Consider the following 22538-nt stretch of genomic DNA (forward strand, 5'->3'; position numbering starts at 1 on the left):
CCCCGGCTTTGTCATTGGTTGGCTGTGTGACCTTGGGCGAGTCACTTCACCTCTCTGAGTCTCTGTTTCCTCCTAGCTTTGCTATTGTGGGCTGTGTGACCTTGGGCCAGTCGCTTCACCTCTCTGAGTCTCTGTTTCCTACTAGCTTTGCTATTGTGGGCTGTGTGATCTTGGGCGAGTCACTTCACCTCTCTGAGCCTCTGTTTCCTTATCTATACACTGATGGAGATGAGTGTGATGGTAATGATGGAGAACTTGATTGGACTCTTCATGTTGTAAGCATTTTACAAATACTGATAGTTCATTTCATCTCCATTCTCCATTTCACCCATGAGGAAACTAATGTGTCAGCTCATGAAAGGGAGTTGGGGACTCGAGAGGCGGCAGGAAAGGGACCGGAGGCCGTGGGTTCACCTAGGTACCCTGACAATCCTGTGAGAGTCGCACTTCCAGGGTGGCCCTGAGCCCGCAGCAGGGCATCCCCCGCCAGTGCCGGCGGAGCTGAATGGAGCCAGCTCCCGGGCAGGCTGCCCTGGCCCCAAACCCCGAAAGCCTGGCAGAGGCCCCAGGAGGAGGCTGCCAGCCTTCCTTCAGATCTGCCCGGGAGACCCGCTAGGCGGGGAGGGACTCCCTTTGTTTATGCCCCAGGCGGCCGGGGGGTTCGCTCATTCCAGTCTGCTCCCCACCCCTGAGTGGGGCCCTATTGGCCCAGCCTCAGGGGGTCCCCGTTGGGGGCACTGTGACAGCTTGGGTCCTGCAGCTTCCCACTGGAGAGCCCCTCCGCCAGCCCCCCACGTGGGAAGCGGCTAGAACGCCCTTCCGTGCGAGCCGCAGCCGACATGGAGCTGGGGCCCAGGCGCAAGGGTGGGGACACTGCCTCCAGGAAGCACCTGCACCCCCAGCCCTGCAGCTCGGGATCCTGAGGAAGGGCAGCTGCGGAGAGAGAGGCCAAGTCCCTGCGCCCAGACCCCGGCCAGGCCTGGGCGGCGCCCACTCTCACCCACCCCGCAGAGGTCTGGCGGGGTCGGCCCCTTCCTACGGGGCTTCCGCAGGAATCCCACAGGGGCCGGGCACCAGGGGCTGCTCTGAGCTGAGGCTGTCAATCATGGGCTCCTATTTGGTGAGGTCTTTTCAGATCTGCTCACGTTCCTCCTCCAGCCTGTCCCCGCCCTCCACCCGGGTGGCCAGGGCTGCCATGCCAGGCTTCCGGCCCCCACGAAGTTGGCGCCCGTTGATCTTTTTTTTTTGCACTGCGGACTAAGTCCTGGGCTTCTTGTGCTCTGTCACTGAGCCACAGCCCCAGTCTGATTAACTTTTAAGGCACAGGCAGGATGTTGCTAAGTTGCTGAGGCTGGCCTCGAACTTGCAATCCTCCTGCCTCAGCCTCCTGGTGGCTGGAATGGCAGGCGTGCGCAGCCTGTGCACAGATCTGAGCTTCACCCGGCCTTGGTGCTTCTGCCCGCCTCCAGGACGCTCCTCATCGTCAAGGCTAACAGTTACTGGGTACAACAGGGAGCCACACACCCTGCATTCATTCCAAGTACGGAGGTTTTGTTCCTGGAACGACCCTTTCCCATAAGCATCTTTAGAGCCCCGTTTGAAGGAGGAGGAAATGGCTCCCAGATTCTGGGACCGAGACTCTGGTTCAAACCCTCGCTCCTCCACTTAGGAGTTGCGGGTTTACATCTTTGGTGACTCAGTTTCTGCATCTGTAAGATGGACACACACTGCTCTGGTGGCAGAGGGTCATGAGGCTCACTGGGTGATTTGTGGAGAGTCTGCTCAGGACCAGGCCCGTTATGCCACCCTTCTCTCCTCACAGAGCCCACAACTGACCTGTCCCTGCCCAGCCCTGGGTGTCCTTGTCCCTGGAACCGTGTCTGGTTCTCAAGGGGTCACACTGTCCCCACCAGGCGGAGCCACTGGGAATGCCCCAGTCACTCTGTGGGCCGAGGACGGGGTCTGTATTCCCCACCAGCCTCCCAGTGGGCTCCACGGACCCCGGGCTAGAAGGCCACCAGCCCCTCACTGCCCGCCAGGGACCCTGGACTGCGTCCCCTCGGGGCAGAGCCACGTCTCAGCCAGCTCCGCTTGCTCCCCACCTCCCCAGACCCCAAGCCCAGGGACCTCAGCCCCAGGACGCTGGCCTTCTGTCTGGAGAGCAGCGCCGACGGGCCCCTGTGCACACAGCCCGGGACGCGGGGACCCGATCCAAACCCGGCTCCAGGTGCGGACCGGGACCCACTCCCCATCCCGCCCAGCCTCGGTTCACGGATCTTCCAGATGGGACGTCGCCCTGTCCCCAGGACCCTGGGGTGGAACAGAAGGGACCATGACTGACGCCACCCGCGTCGGGTGCCGGCTCCGGGAGTGTCCGCCTTCGTTTCCTTTGGTCCTCGGAAGGCCGGGATCGCTCACCCCCAGGAGCAGCGCGGCCAGTCCGATCTCGAGCCTTTGCGACTCCGGCACAGAAGCCCCACGGTGACCAAGCGAGGCCGTCACGTGTTGGACACAGGCGGCCATCAGGTCCCCCGAGTCACACCAGGGAATCCAGGGCAAGGGCCTGGGGTGGACGCAGGAGGTCGCGCGGGGGACAATCCCACCCCCAACACGGGGCGCGGGGCCACCCCCGTGGGAGCCCAGAGGGTGACACGCGTGTCCCTCAGCAGGCTGGCGGGGCCGCTGGCCAACCTCCCTCCGCCCCCTGTGCTCTGGACAGGTGGCAGTCACTGGCTCGCAGGGTGAACGGGCCCCTCGCCCCACTTCCTGGGGTGCCCTGAGCAGCCCCTTCAGGGAGAGGAGGAGGGCCAGGGGCAGGCACAGACGGGGACTGGGGACTCTGGGCGAGGACAGTGGAGACTGCAGCCCCAGGACCCGCCCCGGCCCCTCCTGCCACCTCGGGCTGGGCTGGGGACCCCCTGCCTCCCTCCCCCAGGACACCTGGCCAGGGCCTCGGTTCCCTGGCTTCCGCGCGGGGGCCTCGCCTGCCGTGCCAACCTGGCCCTGCTGCTGGGCGGGTGGGACGCTGGCCCAAGTGGAGGCGGGTGTCCTCGGCCGCCCCCACCTCCTCACCACACAGGGACCCTGGAAAAGCAGGTCCAGACCTTATTTATTGAGGGGGACCCCAGCCTGGAGACCCCGCCTCGTCCCTTCCCCAGGCCCCACGTCCAGCCCAGGGGCTCCGCCTGCTGGCGGGACGCGGGCCCACCTGGACGCCTGGGCGCGACTCTCCTCCGCGGCTCCTGACGCCTGGGAGCGAGGGGCCGGCGCGGCCTCCGCGACTGCAGGGGAGAGAGCCCACGGGTGGCTGGCCGGCTCCTCCGTGGGCCTCGCGGGCCGGCCTCCCCGCTCCTCTGCCCTCTCTCCCTCTCGACCGCCTGCTCCTCCTCGGCCCGATGGGCCCGGGACCCCGCGGGTCCCCCGGGCTTCCTGTCTGCCTTCTGCCCTGCCCGCGAGGACTCGAGACCCCGGCACCCGGTGGGGACGCGCCCAGGCAGGGCCGGTCGCCCTTCCTTCCTGCCCCGCCGGGTCGCTGGGGCCCACAGCCCCGCGAGGGTGGAAAACGGCACTAGAGGCAGGTGGCGGGCGGGGCCCGGAGGCAGCTGGGTGTCACCTAGCAGGGCAGCACCGTCAGGGCCCCGAGGACGAGAGCAGCGGCGTGTCCGAGCTCTGCGAGGAGACGTTGGGCGACTCGGGCCCGATGAGGTCCAGGCTGTGCAGGTTGAGGATGGAGTCGGCGATGATGCGGGCCGTGCGCTTCTGGTACCCCCCCGAGGTCACCATGAGGATGGGGATCTGCCGGCCTCGGACCACCCGGAACACCAGTTCGTCCCGCTTCACGATGCCCTGTGTGGGGAGGGGCGGGGAGCTCAGCTGGCTGGACCCCTGTGGCGTCCGGAAGTCCTGCTGCAGATCTAGCCTTGCTCTGGGCTGCTGTGGCTCTCGCCTTTCCCGCTGCTGCTGAACCTCCTGGCGGCCGTGCTCCCCCGCTCCCCCCGCGCCAGGACGTACCCCAGGGCTGATGGCCAGTCCCCCGAGGCGGTCCCCCTCGAGGACGTCGGTGCCGGCATTGTAGACCACCACGTCCGGGAAGTGCTCCTGCAGGGCCTTCTCCATGTTCCTCTCCACTTTGCTCAGGTACTCGTCATCTTCGGTGCCCCAGTCCAACTCCACCTTCCGCCTGATGGCCTCTGCGAGAGGGACGCCAGAGCGCCGATGTGCAGGGGAAGGGAACAGAGGCCCGGGGTGGGGAAGACCGAGGGCCGGCGCCGCCCAGGCAGGGCTGGACACAGGCTGCTGGGCTGCAGCAGTCGTGCCTCTGGTTTCGCCCAAACCAAGCTGAAGAGAGCACTCAGCCCTGCAGAGGGGGACCCGGGAGAGAGGTCTGAGGACGACACCCCGCGGGCCGGCGCTGACTCCACGTCTCCCTGAGCCCCGCCCAGACACGCGGACACGCCGTCCTACTCTCAGGGCCAGGTCTAGACATCCGAGATTCAGTTCAGGATTTAAGTCACTTGGACCCAAACAGTGGCAGACTCACCCACACCAGAGTCGCCAGCACCTCATGCATAAATGGCCCTGTTATGGTTTGGATCTGGAGTATCACCCAAAGGCCCTTGTGAGAAAGGCTTGGTGGACAGCCTGTGGAAGTACGGAGGTGCCTGGACCTTTAAGAGGTGGAGCCAAATGGGAGGAAGTGATGTCACGGAAGGCATGGCTGGACCTTTAAGAGGCGGAGCCAAGCAGAAGAAAGTGAAGTCACTGACGGTGTGACTGGACCTTTAAGAGGCGGAGCCAAATGGAAGGAAGTGATGTCACGGAGGGCATGGCTGGACCTTTAAGAGGTAGAAGGAAGCTAACGGAAGTGATGTCACTGGAGTGTGTCCTCAAAGGGGACCCCAGGGCTCCACCCCTTCCTCTTTCTTTGGTTCCCATGTGCTCCCTGCCATGATATGCTGCCCTGCCACAGGCCCAAAGCTATGGACCATCAACCCTAGACCTGAACCTCCAAAACACGATCCAAACCAACCTTTCTTTCCCATAGGTTGATTTCCTTAAGTATTTTGTCACAGAGCTGAAAAGCTGACTCACACAGGCACCCCACCTGCAGAATGGGCAGTTCTGCTTTCTAGCCTCATCTGGGAATCTCTGCCTTTTGATTGGTGAGTCTAACCCGCTTTCATTTATTTTTAACTAACTCCTGTTTGAACTTATTTCTGCATCTTCGTTTGTATTTTTCTGCTGCTCCTCTTTTTTTCGCTCGTCTAGTGGTTCCTCCTGATTTAAGGACACTGGTCTCTGGTGGGGCTTGTAACTTCTGCAGGTCTCAGTGTCCTTGTGTGTCCAAGGGGGAAAACCCACCTTACGGGGATACCGAGGAAAAGGGAGGAGACATCTCTGGGGCACCCCAGAGACTGCAGGGAACCCAGGGAGGCATCCTGTCCCAGCAAGAGCGCACTCGGACGGAGGGGCGGCAGCTTACGCTTGGCAAAGCGGTCCCCGGGGTAGATGTGGCGGTTGTAGACATCCATGATGTACACACGCTTGTCGTCCATGAAGTCCCGCTCGTGCCCATTGCCCTGGGGGAGGACACGGAAGCCGCTCAGAGGCAGGTGTCCTGGGGAATGCCGGACTCCCCCACGCCTTCTCCCCCAGGACACGGCCACACGCCTGGGCCAGCTTGCCCTTGGGGACAGAGGTCTCCAGGCTACCCAACGGCAGAGCTGGGGTCCAACCTCAGAACCCGGCCCTGTGACCTTCCGGGAGGACCCCAAGGAGCCCCCGCCCTCTCGGTCTCCTTCTCTGTGGCATGAGGCAAAGCCCTGGCCCTGCTTGTGCTCTAGGCTGGCAGGTGTCAGGTGGGGTCAGGGTAAGAAAGCCAACTAGCAGGCTGGCCGCACCCCAGGCCACCCACCGAGGCGGGCGAGGGAGGGGCCCATTTCACCTCCTCCCCTGATCAGGGGCGTCTGCCGCCTTCAGTCCTGGGGAGAAGGTGCCCCCATGAACTGGGGTCTTCAACGCCCGCCTCGGAGGGCCCAGGGGAGCCCAAAATTGTGTGTGAGCACCTGCCTCGGGGACAGGTGTCCACAGAGCTCATCTGCTCTGTCAGGAGGCGCCACCCCAAAGGGTCAGCAATAGGGAGCCACAGCAGAGTTCAGAGCACCACCAGACTGGGTTTCGGGAGGAGCCATCATGCGGGACGGTAAGGAGGTGGGGAGGACCTGTCACCCTGAGTAGGCCCCACAGAGGGAGTCCCTCCCTTCCAGCCTGAGAAGCAGAGGGGGTGGCAGAGGCCTGGCACAGGGACGTTCCTGGTAGGCAGAGAGCGCTCCAGTGGGGCTGTGATGGATGAGGGCTGCTAGGGACGAGGGGGTGATGCTGGGTCCTCACTCACCTGATGGGCGTCGAGGTCGATGATGGTGGCCTTGGAGACGCCCTCCACGCGCTCAAACAGGAACTACAAGGTGAGGAGGGGGCAGGCGTGAGGAGCAGCCGGGCCAGGGGCCCAGCCCTTCAGGTCCCAGGGTGGAAGGGTGGGAGGGCACACCAGGTGCAGGCCCTCGTGCCCGTCATTGCCTGGGAGAGCTGGGCAGGCAGTGGTCAGGGCCCGGGTCTCCCCGCATCCCCTTGGAAATGCAGAGGTTACCCTTGAACTTCACTTCCCAATTTTTTTTTTTTTTTGGACCAGGGATTGAACCCAGGGCTACTAAGCCACTGAGCCACCTCCCCAGCCCTTTTTATTTTTTATTTAGAGACAGGGTCTCACTGAGTTGCTTAGACTAAGTTGCTGAGGCTGGCCTCCAACTTGCGATCCTCCTGCCTCAGCCTCCCGAGCTGCTGGGATTACAGGTGTGCACCACCGTGCCCAGCTTCCCCAATCTTGGCCTCCTCCCGCAAGGCTGACCCTAAAGCCTCCTCTGGGAAGTCTTCCTTCCCTCTTCTTCCCCTCCAAGGTCTCTGTGCATCCCCCTCTCCTGAGGGCAAACTCTGAGGACGCACCAGCCCGTCCCAATGCCCGGCATGAGGCCAGCTGCAGGTGGCTGGGAGGCTCTGGGTCCGACAGCCCTGCAGGCCAACGCCTGTGACAAGCCTCTCTAGGGCTGGGTTCCCTTGTCATTCACATGTGCGGGTCCAGCTGGGGAGAAGAGCTGGCACGGGGCCGAGTGCGGGGTGAGCGCCGGCTGTTTTCATTTCCATCATGCTATGATGCTTTTGTTGATCTCTTCTACCCTCCGTCCTCCCTGGTTTTCTAGTGACGTCCAGACCTTGATCTGCTGAGTCCCCAGCCAGCCCCGGCTGGGGCCGCTGTCCTAACTCCCTCCACCAGTGCCGGGCGTCTTCCTGAGCTGAGCCGAGGGGGAGGAAGCGGCTGAGCGCCCCCGGCCAGGCCCTCGGCTCCAGGCCTCGTCCCTTCTCTATAACGGTGGTGGGAACCCTAGGCCTGGGCAGCGGACGGGCTCCTGGGGAGGCTCCTGCAGGCCCAGCGCCCACCCTGGGCCTGTGAACTCACCTTGATGGCCAGCGTGATGTCGGCGTAGGCACAGAAGCCCCCGCCTCGGTCGCTAGAGCAGTGGTGGAAGCCGCCCCCTGCAGAAGGGCAGACAGGCGCTGGTCAGGGCCACCACGGGGCTCGGCCCCTCCGTGTCCCCAGGGTCCCAGCCCCTGGGAGGGCTCCTCCAACCCCAGGCTGTCAGGGGATGGACGGCAGGTCCCCGAGCCCAGGCTGGACAGCCCCACGGCCACCCACCTCTCAGGGGTCCTGGGAGGCCAGCCCGAGGGCCCCTCACACACACCCGTGACGGGGCGCTCAGCCTGTCCCGTGGAGCTGGGCTTCCCAAGTGGCTCCCACCTGGGGGACGGCGGGTGGTGGGAGGACAGGGAAGGCACGTGCTCAGAGGGTCCCTGAGGGGCAGGGATGCTAGGAACCGGGCCTGACACCTGCACCCGCGGCCAGCGCGGAACTGGGCCTGCACCCGAGGGGCTGGGCTCCTCCACCAAGCCTGAGGCTGTGGCTGGTCCTAATCATGTGACCGCAACGCTGGGCTCCTCACAGGGCACCAGGCCAGCTGAAGCATCCCAACAGCCCAGAAGAGGGCACCATCTTCACCAAGGCCCATTATAGAGAGGCCGCTCAGGCACAGAGAGGGTCGGCAGTTTGCCCGGGGTCACACAGCTGGGTCATGGCAGAACCAGGGTTCAAACCCGGACTGGATCAGGACCCGGACTCTTCAACCAGACCATAATACTTCCACAAGAGCCCCAGGGAACCCACTGAAGGGCATCAATGGCTCCCACAGCAGTGGGGTGCCATCACCTCCCGGCTACACCAGAGCTACGGCTGGGCATCTGGAAATGCCAGAGGGACGAGAGCAGCCCTGGCCTTGGAGGGTCCTGCTGGGGCTCTGAGCACGTCCGTGGGCCTTGTGAATGAACTGGGCCCGAAAATAACTGCCGATTCAAATAAGAGGACAAACGAGGAAGGGATTGGCACACGGTCAAGCGCTGTGCCCCCAAGGGGGACAGTGACCTACGGAGCCCTCCCAGGAGCCAGTCTTGTGCGAGAGTCCAGGGGCTGGGAAGTGCTGGACCCCTGAGGAGGAGGTAGTGACCACGGCTGTGTCTGCCCACCAGTGTGTGACCAAGCCTGTGGGCCAGCCTGACCTTGGGGACAGAGGGAGCCTTTCAATTTTTTATTGGAGATGGTCCCAGGGCTTGAACCCAGGGGTGCTTAACCCCTGAGCCACCTCCCCAGCCCTATTTTGTATCTTATTTAGAGACAGGGTCTCGCCGAGTTGCTGAGGGCCTCCCTTTGGCTGAGGCTGGCTTTGAACTCGCGATCCTCCTGCCTCAGCCTCCCGAGCTGCTCAGAAGATGGAGTCTTTCAGAGAAGCCACAGGGAGGCAGGGGTCCTAGCGACCTGCCTAGGAGGACAGCACAGGCGCTCTGGAGGGAGGGAGGGAGCCATCCATCATTGGAGGCTGGGGAATTGGAGGTCAAGATCCTACTTTCCAGATACCCGGAGGCTGCACATCTCACCCCACAGCCCGACATAAAGGGTTTCGGGTGGCTCTGGGGCTGCTTCCTCCAGGCTCCTCCCGCCCCTTCCTGTCCCGCAGACCCTGTTCTGGGCAGGGCCACCAGGCCAGGCTAGCCATGGCAAGCCCAGGGACTCACCTATGTTGATGGCCCAGCCTCGCTCCATGGCCAGCTTCCCCGCCTGCGGAGACAAGCAGAGGGTAAGAGGGTAAGAGGAACCCGCCATTGGTTCCTTCCAAGGCGAGGACACAGGAGCCACCGCCCCCAGCCCACACAGCCCTTCCTGGGGCAAACACCAGGCTGGCCAGCTTCGGAGTCGCACGGGGTGTGTGCCCATCTGCAACCACGTGAGGGAGGCAGGAAAGGTAAACTAGGTGCTTATCACTATGAAGGAACCGTTTTATTTGTTTTGGTCCCAGGGATTGAGCCCAGGGGTGCTTAACCCCTGAGCCACACCCTCAGCCCTTTTTATATTTTATTTAGAGACAGGGTCTCGCTGAGTTGCTCAGGGTCTCACTAAGTGGCTGAGGCTGGCCTCCAACTTGCAATCCTCCTGCCTCAGCCTCCCAAGCTGCTGGGATGACAGGCGTGTGCTACCTCACCCAGCTAAGGGAATGATTTTAACATGGTTTCCAAAAGGAAATAAGAACATTTTGCTCACGGAGATACAGTAGGCTAATTACTGAAATCTTGTAGGAATTCATAATTTGGGGGTAGATGATAATAAAGAAAACTGTAGGGATCAGTAGGGACTGATCCAGGACTTGATTAAATTGTCATTTTTAATATATATATATATATATATTAAAATATATGCATTTAATACACACATATATGGGGGGGGTTGGTACTAGGGATTGAAACCAGGGACGCTATACACTAAACTACACCCCCAGCCTTAATTTTATTTTATTTGTGACAGGGTCTTGCTAAGTTGCCGAGGCTGGCCTCCAACTTGGGATCCTCCTGCCTCAGCCTCCCAAGAGCTGAGATGACAGGCGTGGGCCACTGCACCTGGCAGAATACACTCTTTGGGGGTGGAGACGCATCCTATATAGCAGCAAATACGGTAACTGGAATAGGAAGGGAAGGGACAATGAATTCTGATGTCCCCAGATGGGCACGGGTTTTGGAGAAAGGGTCATTGTTGCTGGGGTTTGAGGAACAGTCAGGGTTTTGTTCAGCTCACAGTGGGGGAGGCGCTGCGGGGCAGAAGAGGTGCGGAGGATCTGGGGACGCGGCCGCCCACCTACCATGATGGTTCCTCCGGTCTGTGTCCGAAGGGGCCGCAGCACTTTCCTCTGCACGAGGAAGTTGGGGAGGAAGATGACGGGAGGGATTTCTGTGATGGTAGCAACAGCAAAGGACCACTGTGGAGAGAGATGAGGGTCACAGGAAATCAGAATTCCTCTGGATGCCGGGATGGCTTTCCGGGACCCTTGGACCAGCTCCCTGCTCAAGTGCACTTCCTCTGGTGATCAATGAGAGGCACGGCCGGGTACAGTGCCCTTGCCTATAATCCCAGCAGCTCGGGAGGCTGAGGCTGGAGGATCGCAAGTTGGAGGCCAGCCTCAGCAACTCAGCGAGGCCCTAAGCAACTCAGCGAGACCCTGTCTCTAAATAAAATATAAAAAGGGCTGGGGGTGTGGCTCAGGGGTGAAGAGCCCCTGGATTCAATCTCCAGGAAGGAATGGAGGGAGGGAGGCGGGGAAGGAATAGCTACAACAACCCCTGTCCTGCACCAGGCTTCAGATTCCATGAAGTTGAGCCAGGCCTTTCTTAGAGCAAGGTCAGCCCCATTCCTTGGCGCCTCGAAGCCCTTGGCTGCCCTCTTGTGTCCACAGCGAGAACTGCAGAGGGCTCCCAGTCGCAGCTGGGCAGACCCAGGTGGCTTTGGGAGAGTGGTGGGGACCTTCAGCCTCTTCCTCCTCTGGGAATCAGACCTCCCTCTACATGAACCAGCATTCAGGCAAAACGGCCCAGATGCGTCTCCAGCTGCTGAGGCAAGCGCATCGAGGGCACCCAAAGGTACGTGCATCAGGACCACCTGTGACCGCCACGTCCCCCGGGGAAACCTGCATACCGCCCTGACTGCTCAGTCACCCCAAACCCTGCCTGCTGAGACACGTCTGGGCCATCTCCCCTGTCCTTCAATCCCAGCGAGAGCCTGGGGGGCCTGGTAGGGGCACCTATTCTCGTGGCAAGCGGGTCTCAGGCTAGCGGGGTTGTCAGTCAGTGGGAGCTTCTATGCAGAGTGACGTGATAGAGGCAGGTCGGTCTATGTTGGGTGGGGGACAGAGAGGCTCTCTGGAGGAGGGGTCATCCACAAAGGTGGACAGTGGACAGCAGTTGTGCAGAAGCCTGGGTCAAGGTCAAAAAGCAACTTTGGGCAGAGAAGCAAATAAAAGATCAAGAGAAGCCAGGAGCTGGGCACAGTGGCACAAACCTGTCATCCCAGCAGCTCAGGAGGCTGAGGCAGGAGAATCGCAAGGTGGAGGCCAGCCTCAGCAACTCAGCGAGGTCCTGAGCAACTCAGTGAGACCCTGTCTCTAAATAAAATATAAGAAGGGCTGGGGATGTGGCTCAGTGGTGAAGCACCCCTGGGTTCAATCTTCAGTTCCAAAAAAAAAAAATAAAAGAAGAGAGAAAGAAAAAGAAGCAGCCAGCAGAGAGGGACGGGGTGAGTGAGCTTCTTATCCTATGGGTGCTGCTCGGGTTCACACACTGTCATTAGAGCACTAGGGAGCCATAGATGGTGCTGTTCCAAGCTCTCTAATGTGAAGTGAGAGATGATGAGGATCTGGGAGCGAGAAGAGGGGACAGTATCAACCGAGCGTGGTAACGGGCAGTTGCCTGCGTGAGACGGGAAGCCCTCTACACCCCACCCTAGCAAGGGCTCTGGGGCCTGGCTGGATGGAAGTGGGGTGAGGCTCCCAGTCTTCCTCTCTGGGCTGCGCCATGGGCTGTGTGACTTTGGACACAGCCTTACCTTCTCTGTGCTTCTGCCTCATCTGCAAACCAGGGTCTCCAATGAGGCCCTAGACGTAGAAACCGGCCCCAGAGGCCTGTCGTTGGCACAGTCTGAGCACGCACTTGAGCCCTGCCTCCGTTTCACCTTTCCACACGGCACCTGGCTCTGAGGTACCGTGTGTCCTCGAGGGCAGGCAGGTGGCTCTGCTCACTGCTGTGTAGACACTGCTCAAGATGAGGCCGCCCGTGGGACCTGCTTAGGGCACGTGCTGTGCACCCCGTTTCCAGCTGGCGACCCCAGGTCCTGCCTGCGTCCTCTGGAGGAGGGCCACCTGTCCTGCGCCCAATCGAGGAGGGCTTCACCGGTGACAGACTAGCACAATTGAGGGCGCTAACCTCCCGATCGGCCTGGGCCCCCGAGAGCGAGGCACCTCCTCACCCTCTGCCCCCAGGCTCCTCCTGAAAGTGCCTGCCTGGGTCCCACTCCAGCTCCGCATCCAGGACTGCAGTGGCCCAAGGCCACCCCCCGCCATCCGGAGGCAGGCACCCTGGAGTGGCACCCAGCAGTCACAGGGGCAGGCAAGGGCCACCCGGGTGGTTAGGACCTTCGTGGGGGGTTGAGAACTGGACCTCGGCTGTGCTGCGCAGGTCCCCGCGGAGCTCTGGGCCAGACTGAGGCCGCCCTCCGTCACCGTTGTGGCCTGTGAGCTGGACCAGCCCGGGGCCTGGCCAGGTGTCAGGGCCTCCACCCCAGCCAGCCACGGTGGGAGGCAGGGACTCTGGAACCTGCTGCCCCCCACTCGGCTCCACAAGGCGCGGTGCTCCGCAGACCACCCAGAGGTTCAGACCCAGGAGCTCCCGGAGGAGAGACCAGCCGCACCCCACTCGAAGGTCCCACTGCTGGCTTCCTACCCAGGGGACAGTACAGGACACAGGATCACACGGACATCTCGGTTGACGGAGAAAAAAACTTTGACAAAAATCCAACAACCTGGCAGGATAAAAATCACTCAACAAACTAGGAATACAAGGTAACTCCCTCATGGCGGGAAAGGGCATTTATTTATTTATGCCTTCACTCAGAGGAGAGAACAAAGGAGCACGCTATCATGGAGCCATGTCCCCAGTCCTTTTAGGGTCTCGTGAAATTGTGGAGGCTGTTCTCCAACTTGCGATCCTCCTGTCTCAGCCTCCCGAGTTGCTGGGATTGAGGCCTAGTGCCGCAGTGCCTGACTAAAGGGCATTTATTTTTTAAATGAAACAAAACAAATCAAAAACACCCACAGTGAACATCATAATAGCTAAAGACTTCCCACCTAAGGTCAGTGATAAGACAAAAGTTGCCGGCTTTGCCACTTGTACTCACCACAGTATTAGAAGATCAAGCCCAAGCATTTAAGCAAGAAAAACAAATAAAAATGCATCTAAATGAGAAAGAAAGAAGTAAAACTTGCTCTATTCACAAAAGGCATGATGTCATACCTAGAAGATCCTAAAGAATATACACACACAAATATTAAAGCTAGCACAGCCCGTATAGCCCACCTCGTAGAGTGCCTGCCTCTCATGCTGGAGGCCCGGGTTTGAGTCCCCAGTACTCTGGGATTGTGGAAATAACAAACAAATATTAAAGCTAAAAAACAAACACAGCAAAGTTGCAGCACGTAAGATCAATGCGCAATAATCAGTTGCATTTCTGTGCCCTGGAAATGAACCATCCGAAAAGGAAATTAAGGAGGCAATTCCATTACTAATAGCATCAAGAAGAATTAAAATGCTTGGGAATGAATTTAACCAAGAGGTGTAAGACTTATGGACAGGAGGCTATAAAATATTCCTGAAGGAAATGAAAGAAAACATAGGCAAATGGAAAGACATCCCATGTTCATGGATTGGAAGACCAAATATTACAAAGATGGCACAACTCCCCAGAGAGACCTAAAGATTTGGTGCAATTCCTGTCAAAATATGGCCTTTAAAAAAAAATCTATGCAATATTTTTTATTCATTGTACACAAATGGGGTACAACTGTTGTTTCTCTGGTTGTACATGAAGTAGTCACGTCATTTGTGTAATCATACATGTACACAGGGTAACGATGTCTGTCTCGTTCCGTTATTTTTCCTTCCCCCCACCCCTCTTTTTCCTTTATACAATCCACCCTTCCTCCATTAAAATACAGCCTTTTTTGCAAAAAAGAGGAGAGGTGCATCCCATAAGTCGTACGAAATCTCAAAGGACCCCCGATTCCCAAAACAATCTTGAAGAAGAAGAAAAGAGTTGGATTTGCAAGTTCATATTTCAAAACTTATTACAAAGATACATCAATCAAAACAGGTGGAGGTAACAGAAGAGCAGACATGTAGATCAAAGGCATAGAATTGGGGGTCTAGAAATAAACCCATCTATCGATGGCATTTTCTACAAGGGTATTAAGACCATTCAATTAAGGGAAAAAAAATACTCTCTTTGACAAATGATGTTGAGAGAACTAGATATCCAATGCAAAAGAATGAAGTTGGACTCCTACCTCACACCATATGTACTATAAGCTAAAACTCTAAAAGTCTGAGAGAAAAACACATAGGGGTAAATCTTTTAAATATATTTTTTGGTGGTCAATGGACTTGTATTTTATTTATTCTTAATAGGCAGTGCTGAGAATCAAGCCCAGGGCTTCACGCATGCTAGGCAAGCGCTCCACCACTGAGCCACAACCCCAGCCCTAGGTAGATCTTTATGACCTTGAATTTGGCAATGGAATTGACATTTGATCCAGCAATGAATTTTACCAGAATATTTTTAAAAAGGAGAGAGGAAAGAGGAGACGGAGAGGAAGAGGGAGGGGAAGGGAGCGGGGAGAGAGAGAGGGAGAGAGACTCCAAGTTCTCATTCCGCTGTCTCTACCAGGGCCTTCTGCCCTCCAGGAGCTCAGGTCTGTGACTCCGCTACTTAGTAATTTTGTTTGTTGTCTGACTCTTCCACCTAAATGTCAGCTCTAGAAGGAAACGGAGTGGCCTCTTATGTTCCATCCTGGTCCAGCAACACCCAGAACAGTGTTGTTCTCTTTAGGTATTTGCTGGTCCGATATGTGCCGAGCACTGCCTAGCACAGAGAGCTCAAGGAAGCATGTCAATGCTGCACAGCACTGACCCCCGGCCCAAGGCAAACTGTCCCGGAAGTCAGCAGAAGGCAAGAGCCCGGCACTGGCCGAGCCCAACTGCCACCCTCCATGGGGTCAGCTCTGGACCTTGCACATAGTAGGTGCTCAATAAACAGCAATTCCCCATTGATGTTACGTTGCCAACACCAGACGGCTGTCCCCCCCGTGCCTTGCTGGTCAGCTCTGCAGGCCACACTCAGGCAGGGGCGGGCATGAAGCCCAGAACGGGGGTAGGGACAGCGGGGGACAGAGCAGGGGAGAAGATGGCCTTATGTAACACGCAGAGGACAGCCACAGAGCTCGGCCCTGGGAGCCCTGCAGCGGCTCAGTGCTCACAACAGAAAACAGGGAAAAGAAACCGCAGAGGGGAGGGTGGGTGGGGATGTCCCCAGCTGTGGCCGGAAACGGCCATGGCCTCACTGAAGGCAACCTGGCTCCGGGTCACCCCCAGCAACCCACTCCTGACTGCCCACGGTCCCTGGGACAAGACTCATGCTCCTCCGGCGGCCTGCAGGACCCTGTGTGGCCCGGCCAGCACAGAGTTTCCTTACCTTCTCTCTTCTCACCAGAGTGTCCTTCCTCTCTATGGGAAACCAAGACCCCTCCCCTTCCGGGTCGCGACCCTGGCACATTCTTCCTTCCGAGTCCCACTTCTCTGTGGCCTATTGTTTTGTCTTACTGTGGAAAATCATCACATTGCTCCTTTTGCTCTGGCTGCCAGGGAGCTCCAAGCTAAATGTGCGGCTCAAGCGCCATCTTGATTAACCCTTTCAGGTGACATACCTGCTTCTCCTCCTGTGCTTGATCTGAATTTTCTACTTAGGACTCGGCCTGCTAATACTTTTTGAATTATTATTCTTTATCACATAGTAAGCTGCCTGTGGGTTTGGGGAAGACCGCGGCCCGGCACGCAGAGTTCCCTAGGAGTTCCTCAAGTGGGTGCAGCCCTGGGGCCTGGCCCCCCACCCCCCGTCTTGCCTCGGGTTCCATTCTGATCTGATCTCTCCCTGCGCCAACTCGGGGCCTCCCGTCCCTAACCTCCCCGCTTCCTCTGGACTTGGACAGGCATGTCCTCCTGGTCCAGCCCCTGGGTTACCCATGTGACCACACATGCCTGGGCCCCAGGAAACCAGGGCAGCCAAGCGCCGGGCTTCCTGCCAAAGCCTCACACACCTCCCTGTCCCAGGAGCCAAGGCTCAGCCTCTTCCTGGTAATCTTTCATGAGCTCCTGGTCTCCTCTGTGGTTCTCACAGCTCGGCAAGGGGAGGGAGGAGGGAGAGGCTGTCATGACCGGAAACCTGGAAGGCTGGTCCTGCCGGGGTCTCCCCAGGCCCGACCGACTTCCTGGGTGATCTTGAGCAGCCACGGCCTCTTTCCGGGGTTTTCTACCCATACTTTAGAGGGGCCTGCTCACCTCTGGCCTCTGCTGTGACTGAGTCCACTTGAGTCTAGCTGAGAAGCCGAGGGTCGGGGCTCCCACACTCAGGAGGCAGCGAAACTGGGCATCCCTGACACCACCCGACCCTGGGAGGCAGGCGGCAGGGGCAGATTCTGATGCCACCATACACTCCAGCCTCCTCTCTGCTCCTACTCAGGGGATCTACACTCCTGGGCCCTCAGAACCTCAGCCACCAACAGGAGTTGAGTGGTCTCCTCTAGAGAGGGGTCATAAGTAGGCAGCTGGTGCAAACAGTGGTCCCACATGGAATTTTAAAATCCCTATGACTGGGGAGGCTGAGGCAGGAGGATGGCAAATTGGAGGCCAGCCTCAGCCACTTAGCGAGGCCCTAAGCAACTCAGCAAGACCCTGTCTCTAAATAAAATATAAAAAGGGCTGGGGATGTGGCTCAGTGGGTAAGCACCCCTGGGTTCAATCCCTGGCACCCAAAAAGAAGAGAAAATGATCATAATGAGTTGCCACATTAAGAAATGAGAAAGTATCACTTAATAACCTGAGTTTCCGGCTTCTCTTAGAAGGTGCTCGAAGGTGCTCTGGCCACACTGGGCCTACCGAGGACCCACCGTGGACCTGCACAGCGACCACCCATGCCAGGAAAGCCAAGAGTCCTCCGGTTCACCCCAGCCACCCTCGCCTGCCCACCGACTTCTTTATGTCCCCTGCTGGGCCCTGGGGGAATTTCTAACCCGTTTTTAGCCCAACGGGTTTCAACAAGTCTTTACAAGAAGTCCCGGGATCAGAATGTTAAAGTTCAGCCCAACAGGAAAACATGCAGAAGCGAAACAGCCTTAGTTGGACAGGGAGAAGGGGCTGGGGTCTCCTCTCCCCAGCTGGTCTCTGAGATCTGTCCACACAGCACAGACTGAGAGTCACTAATGTAGAAGTGACTGCATTCCAAGACGCAGAAGGCTCAGGGGCAAATTCTTTTCTTTTTCTTTCTTTCTTTCTTTTTTTTTTTTTCCCCCTTTTGTACCAGGGATTGAACCCAGGGGTGCTTAGCCACTGAGCCACCTCCCCAGCCCTTTTTTTATTTTTTGTTTAGAGACAGGGCCTTGCTAAGTGGCTGAGGCTGGCCTCCAACTTGCAATCCTCCTGCCTCAGCCTCCCGAGCTGCTGGGATGACAGGTGTGCGCCACCACGCTCAGCTAATTGAAAAGATTCTTTTGCATTTTGTTTTGCTTTGTGGTAGTATTGAGGGTTTGAAGTTAGGACCTGGTACATGCTAAGCAAGTGCGCTACCATTGAGCCACATCCCCAGCTCTTTTTATTTATTTAGAGACAGGGTCTCGTTCAGTTCGTCAGAGCCTTGCCGCGTTGCTGAGGCTGGCCTCCTACTTGCGATCCTCCTGCCTCAGCCTCCTGAGCTGCTAGGACTACAGGTATGCGCCCCCACACCTGGCTGACGACCCTGTTTTCATACCTCCTGAAGATGGGGAGCTCACTACACACAAAGCTGGCTTTTTATGACTGTCTCTTAGGAACCAATGACTCCCATGTTCCTCCTTCATTAGGCCTGAGGCCGTGCATTCCCAGACTGCATGCCCTGCTCTGGCCACGGCCCCTGGCCAGAGCCCCCCGGGACCCCTGCCCTGTACCTTCAGTTCGTTGAGATAGCGTCTCGTGTGCACCACCAGCAGGTCCTCCTCCGAGGCCTCCCGCGCCTCCACCAGCATGCCATCCGTCAGCAGCTTCTCTTCTGCAACCACAGAGGGAGTTCCTGCGTCTTTCCCCGCCCACCTGAGGCAGGTCCACCCCCAGGCCCTCCCTAGGCAGCGGACTGGACCTGCGGCCGCCCCTGCCCGGGGAGGAGCTGGGCACTGCTGGCCTCGTGGGTGACCGCCACAGCAGTCACTGAACACCGTGCTCACAGCAAGCCCGTGTTTCCCGGGCCACTACTGACAGCCCCAAGATGACCTCTGAGGCAGGAGGCACAGGGTCAACCGAGTCAATTCTGGAGGTGGGAGTTCACCCGCCTCCTGATGACATCTGGGCGACTCAGGAGAGCGCGGCCTCTCCTTAACACCCGCCTGATCTCAGCTCCCATCTCTCCTCCACCAAGAGTGAGCGGCAATTAAACCACAGCCCACAGGCAGCGGCGACCAATCGGGATTGAATTACACTGTTGTTCTTGCTGCGTTGCTTTTTTACTGGGACCCTTCTATTTATGGCAAGTACAACTGCCTTTTCCCATTTCGATGACATAATGTTTCCTCCTATATCAAATTTAGGCTTGTTTAAAAAAAAAAAAAAAAAAAAAAAAAAAAAAAAAAAAAAACCCCAGAGGCAAAGTCATTAAAAATATGCAGTAAATAATGGAACAGGTGGTACGAAGAGATGGCAGGATGCCAAGAGTGGTTTGCAAATGACTGGCGCTTGGGCAACCCTGCATTATTATTTCCATCCCCCTGATGGAGGCAAGATTTGCTCCGTTTTGCAAAAGAAGAACGTGCAGCCACTGTGCACGCCTGTCATCCCAGCAACTTGGGAGGCTGAAACAGGAGGATTGCAAGTTGGAGGCCAGCCTCAGCAACTTAGCAAGGCCCTGAGCAACTCAGTGAGACCTGTCTCTAAATAAATACAAGGGCTGGGGATGTGGCTCAGTGGTTAAGCACCCCTGGGTTCAATCCCAAGTCCAAAAAAACAAACAATAGAAAACGTAAGACTGAGCGACGTAAGACAGACCACAACACATAAGGCTCTGGGTTCTGGAGAAGTCAGCTCGTCAGCTGATTTCAATGAGTCCTCCTTAGAAATCCACCCTGGTAGTGACCAACTAGTTCCATACATTTTCTACATACAGCTCCAAGCAGGGACTCCCTTCCAGAATATTCCATGGGGTCCACTGCTTCCAGCAACAGTGTCACGGCTTCTAGCTCCTTTCTTGCCGTGGCATGCTACCTGCCTCACATTCTCTTCCTCAGGAGACAGGAGGAAGTGGCCTGAGTATTGTCTCCTAGGGGAAGAAGATGGGAACTCTTCTGTTGAGCTACAGGGTGATACAGAAGCCCTAGCAGGGGCCAAGTGGACAGTGTGGGAGGGCCATCACTGAGGAAGGTAGAGCACCCCAAGGGAAGCCACATCCCCTGTCCTACTTTGTATTTTATTAGAGACAGGGTCTCACTTTGTTGCTTAGGGCCTTGCTAAGTTTCTGAGGCTGGCCTCCAACTTGTGATCCTCCTGCCTCAGCCTCCGAGCTTCTGGGTGACAAGCATGCACCACCACACACGGCGTCATCTGTGTTCCTTATACTTCCTATTTTCCTTTGAAAGCTCACTCCGGTTACTACTACAAATGGAAAGTCAGTATTGCTTGCCATAGAGAGAAATCAACCAGAAATTCTTTAAATATACAATGGAACGAAGCAGTGCTATTAATCTCTAATTGGATCCTATTTTCCACAAGACTCCGAGCCTGAGACTTGCTCTAGATCTGTTGTAAAGGGAACTGGGCTTAGGTGTTAAAGACAGGCTAGCCCCAAAGCAAAACTTTCTCTATGGTGTGATCAGAAGGCACAGGGTAGATTGGGGAAATGATTTTAAAATATTCATTGCTTCATCCTATGCCAGGTAATGTTTCCCACTTCTCTCAATTAAGGAATCCCTGATACAGGGAACAAGGAAAATAGTCTCTCTCTCTCTCTCTCTCTCTCTCTCTCTCTCTCTCTCTCTCTCTCTCTCTCTCTCTCTTTCTCCCTCTCTCTCCTGTGATGCATGAGTTTCCCAACTACATCAGAACCCTGGATCATGAGCCACAGTTAAAACAATGAGTTCCCAGAGCATGCCTCTGGATGCTCTGAAGGAGAAGCATCCAAGGATAAGCCAGGAATAGGTGGACCCTGCAGACTCCCACCCGGCTTTTGGTAGCTGTGTGACTTGGGCATGTTTGCAACCATTCTGAGCCCAGATTCCCCCCATCTGTAATCAACAAGCACTGAAGCAAAAGCACTCCTCTTCCCAGGTTCTCTGAGTGGATATTAGACTCCTTCAAACTTCAGCTTCCCTATGTCTTGCATTAACCAGCTCCCATCCTGGGCCTCTGGGCACAGAGGGAGAATTTCAGTCCACAGCAATAGGGAGCCACAGAGAGTGTGGGACAGGAACATATCATGCTTGGGAGTCTGTTTTGGAAAGATGCAAGGGAATTTGAGGGTTGAATCCAAAGGTAAGAGAGTCTGATGCTTATGCTGGGGATGAGGATGGGGAGGACAGGTGGGGTGGAGGAAGCCACCGTAGGGTCTGAGGAATGCCTTCCCTACCTTTTAGGTAATTGACCACCTTGCCCCATTTCCCGGCATCGAAAGGGTGCAGCTTCTCCAGGCCCATGAAGGTGATGTTGTATCGCGGCGAGTACACAATGGGCCAGTGTGTTTCTGGCACATGCTGGTAGAGCTGAGTTGAGTGTGGCCTTCCGGACACATAAGGACAGACACAGAGCTGGGTCAGCCTGAGTGTGGAGAGCAGCCTCCCCGTCCCCTGACCCAGCACCACTAACCTCCTGTGCACAGAAAAGGGCCACTTAACAGAACTAAGAAGAATCAGAACAGGTCTGTACTGAGCCCGTGGCCGGCTTGCCCTGAACCAGATTCCAACCCAGTTCTGACAACAGCCCTGGGGGACAGGCACCACAATTGCACCAGAGGCTCTCCAGGGGACCAGGTGTGCCAAGGTCACACAGGTCTGTAGAGAAGCCGATGGTGCACTCAGGTGTGTCTGGCTGCAAGGCCTCGGCATCTCACCTCAATGCCCGAACAATTACACCCAACAACCCGGTGGCCCTAGGCCTCGGTTACTGGGCTGTAAAATGCGCGGCTGTTGCAAGGAACGAATTAATGCATCTAAGGAGCTGGGCACCGCAAACGCCAAGTCAGTATTCAAGGGAGCTGTGGCCCAACCCGGAGGCAGGGGTGGGGTCACTTAGGGCCACGCAGCTGTCCCCCTCATCATAACCCCCGCCACACAGGGATCAGAAACCTGCTCCAGCCGCCGCCACTCTGGGGGCGTCTGCACAGCTGCTGGGGCCTGGGGTAGGGCAGGAGCAGGACCCGCGCACGAAGCCAGCCCCCGCCAGATCGGGCGACCGTCGCTGCGAACCAGGAGAAGGGGCGCGGGGCTGGCCCTGCGCACGGGCGGGCCTGGGAGCACCCGGCCCGAGCGACCCCTCGCCCGCCATACTTAGGCCCGCACCTGGCTGGCCGGCGGGGCAGCCCGAGCACTCGCGCCCCCGCCCACAGGGACCTCTGGGGACCCCCCTGGGCCGGGCTCGGAGCCCCGACCCGCACCCCCACGCCCGCCTCACTCACATCCCGGGGCCGGGCCCTCCCTGCGCTGGCCGCCGCTCCGCGACCGGGCAGGGCGGGGCGCGGGCGCGGGCGGGGCGGGGCCCCTCCCAGGACACGCCCCTGGCCTCGGCCTCCTCGACTGCGGAGGCGGAGCTCCGGGAGACTCCGCCCCTTCCGCGCCTGCGCCTGCGTCACAGAGGAATGGATGCCCGCGCCGAGCTGGAACGCCGAAAGAAGGCCACGCCCCTAACGCCCGTCAAGCTCAAAGCCCCGCCCGCAGCAGACAAACACCCAGTAGAATTGCACATGGTTTGGAAAACCACGCCCTCAGTGGGAGGGCCGCGTGGGACTTCACCTCTGCGCGTTGAAGAGGGGCGGGACACGCGGCGGCGGTGGCCCGCCCAGGGGGCGTGGCCACCCTTGCCCCGCCCCCGTGCCCGCCACGCTTTGGGCGCTCTCCCAAGTTGGGTGGAAACCCGGAGGCTGGGAGTTGGAAGCACCTGCTTCCCCAGGGGGCGGTGCCGCGGACTCGCTGTGGGACTCCGGGCAAGCGTCTGCGCTTCCTGGAGCTTTGCTTCCATTAGTGAAATGTGGGGACGGAGAGGGTTGCCCTGGTCTTACCTAGAAAAAA

At 58.0% G+C, this 22538-nt stretch overlaps 1 protein-coding gene across 4 annotated transcripts; it reads right to left on the reverse strand.

Moving 5' to 3' along the window:
• Positions 1-3092: 3092 nt before the first annotated feature.
• On the reverse strand, positions 3093-22053 carry Hdac11 (histone deacetylase 11). Of its 4 annotated transcripts, XM_047534753.1 has the most exons (11): positions 21929-22053; positions 20885-21033; positions 18225-18325; positions 10290-10406; positions 9175-9217; positions 7511-7587; positions 6395-6457; positions 5483-5579; positions 4012-4190; positions 3614-3846; positions 3093-3281 (listed from the first exon to the last, which is right to left on the reverse strand). In XM_047534753.1, coding segments are annotated over exons 1-10 (1044 nt in total). In that variant the 5' UTR covers positions 21931-22053; the 3' UTR covers positions 3093-3281; positions 3614-3630. The 4 variants fall into 4 exon arrangements, with proteins under 4 accessions (XP_047390709.1, XP_047390708.1, XP_047390710.1 ...); XM_047534752.1 differs by having other exon boundaries at positions 3093-3846; XM_047534754.1 differs by lacking the exon at positions 21929-22053 and adding an exon at positions 21813-21924 and having other exon boundaries at positions 3093-3846.
• Positions 22054-22538: the final 485 nt, after the last annotated feature.

Source organism: Sciurus carolinensis, chromosome 19, assembly GCF_902686445.1.
Source record: "Sciurus carolinensis chromosome 19, mSciCar1.2, whole genome shotgun sequence".
NCBI classification, from domain to species: domain Eukaryota; kingdom Metazoa; phylum Chordata; class Mammalia; order Rodentia; family Sciuridae; genus Sciurus; species Sciurus carolinensis.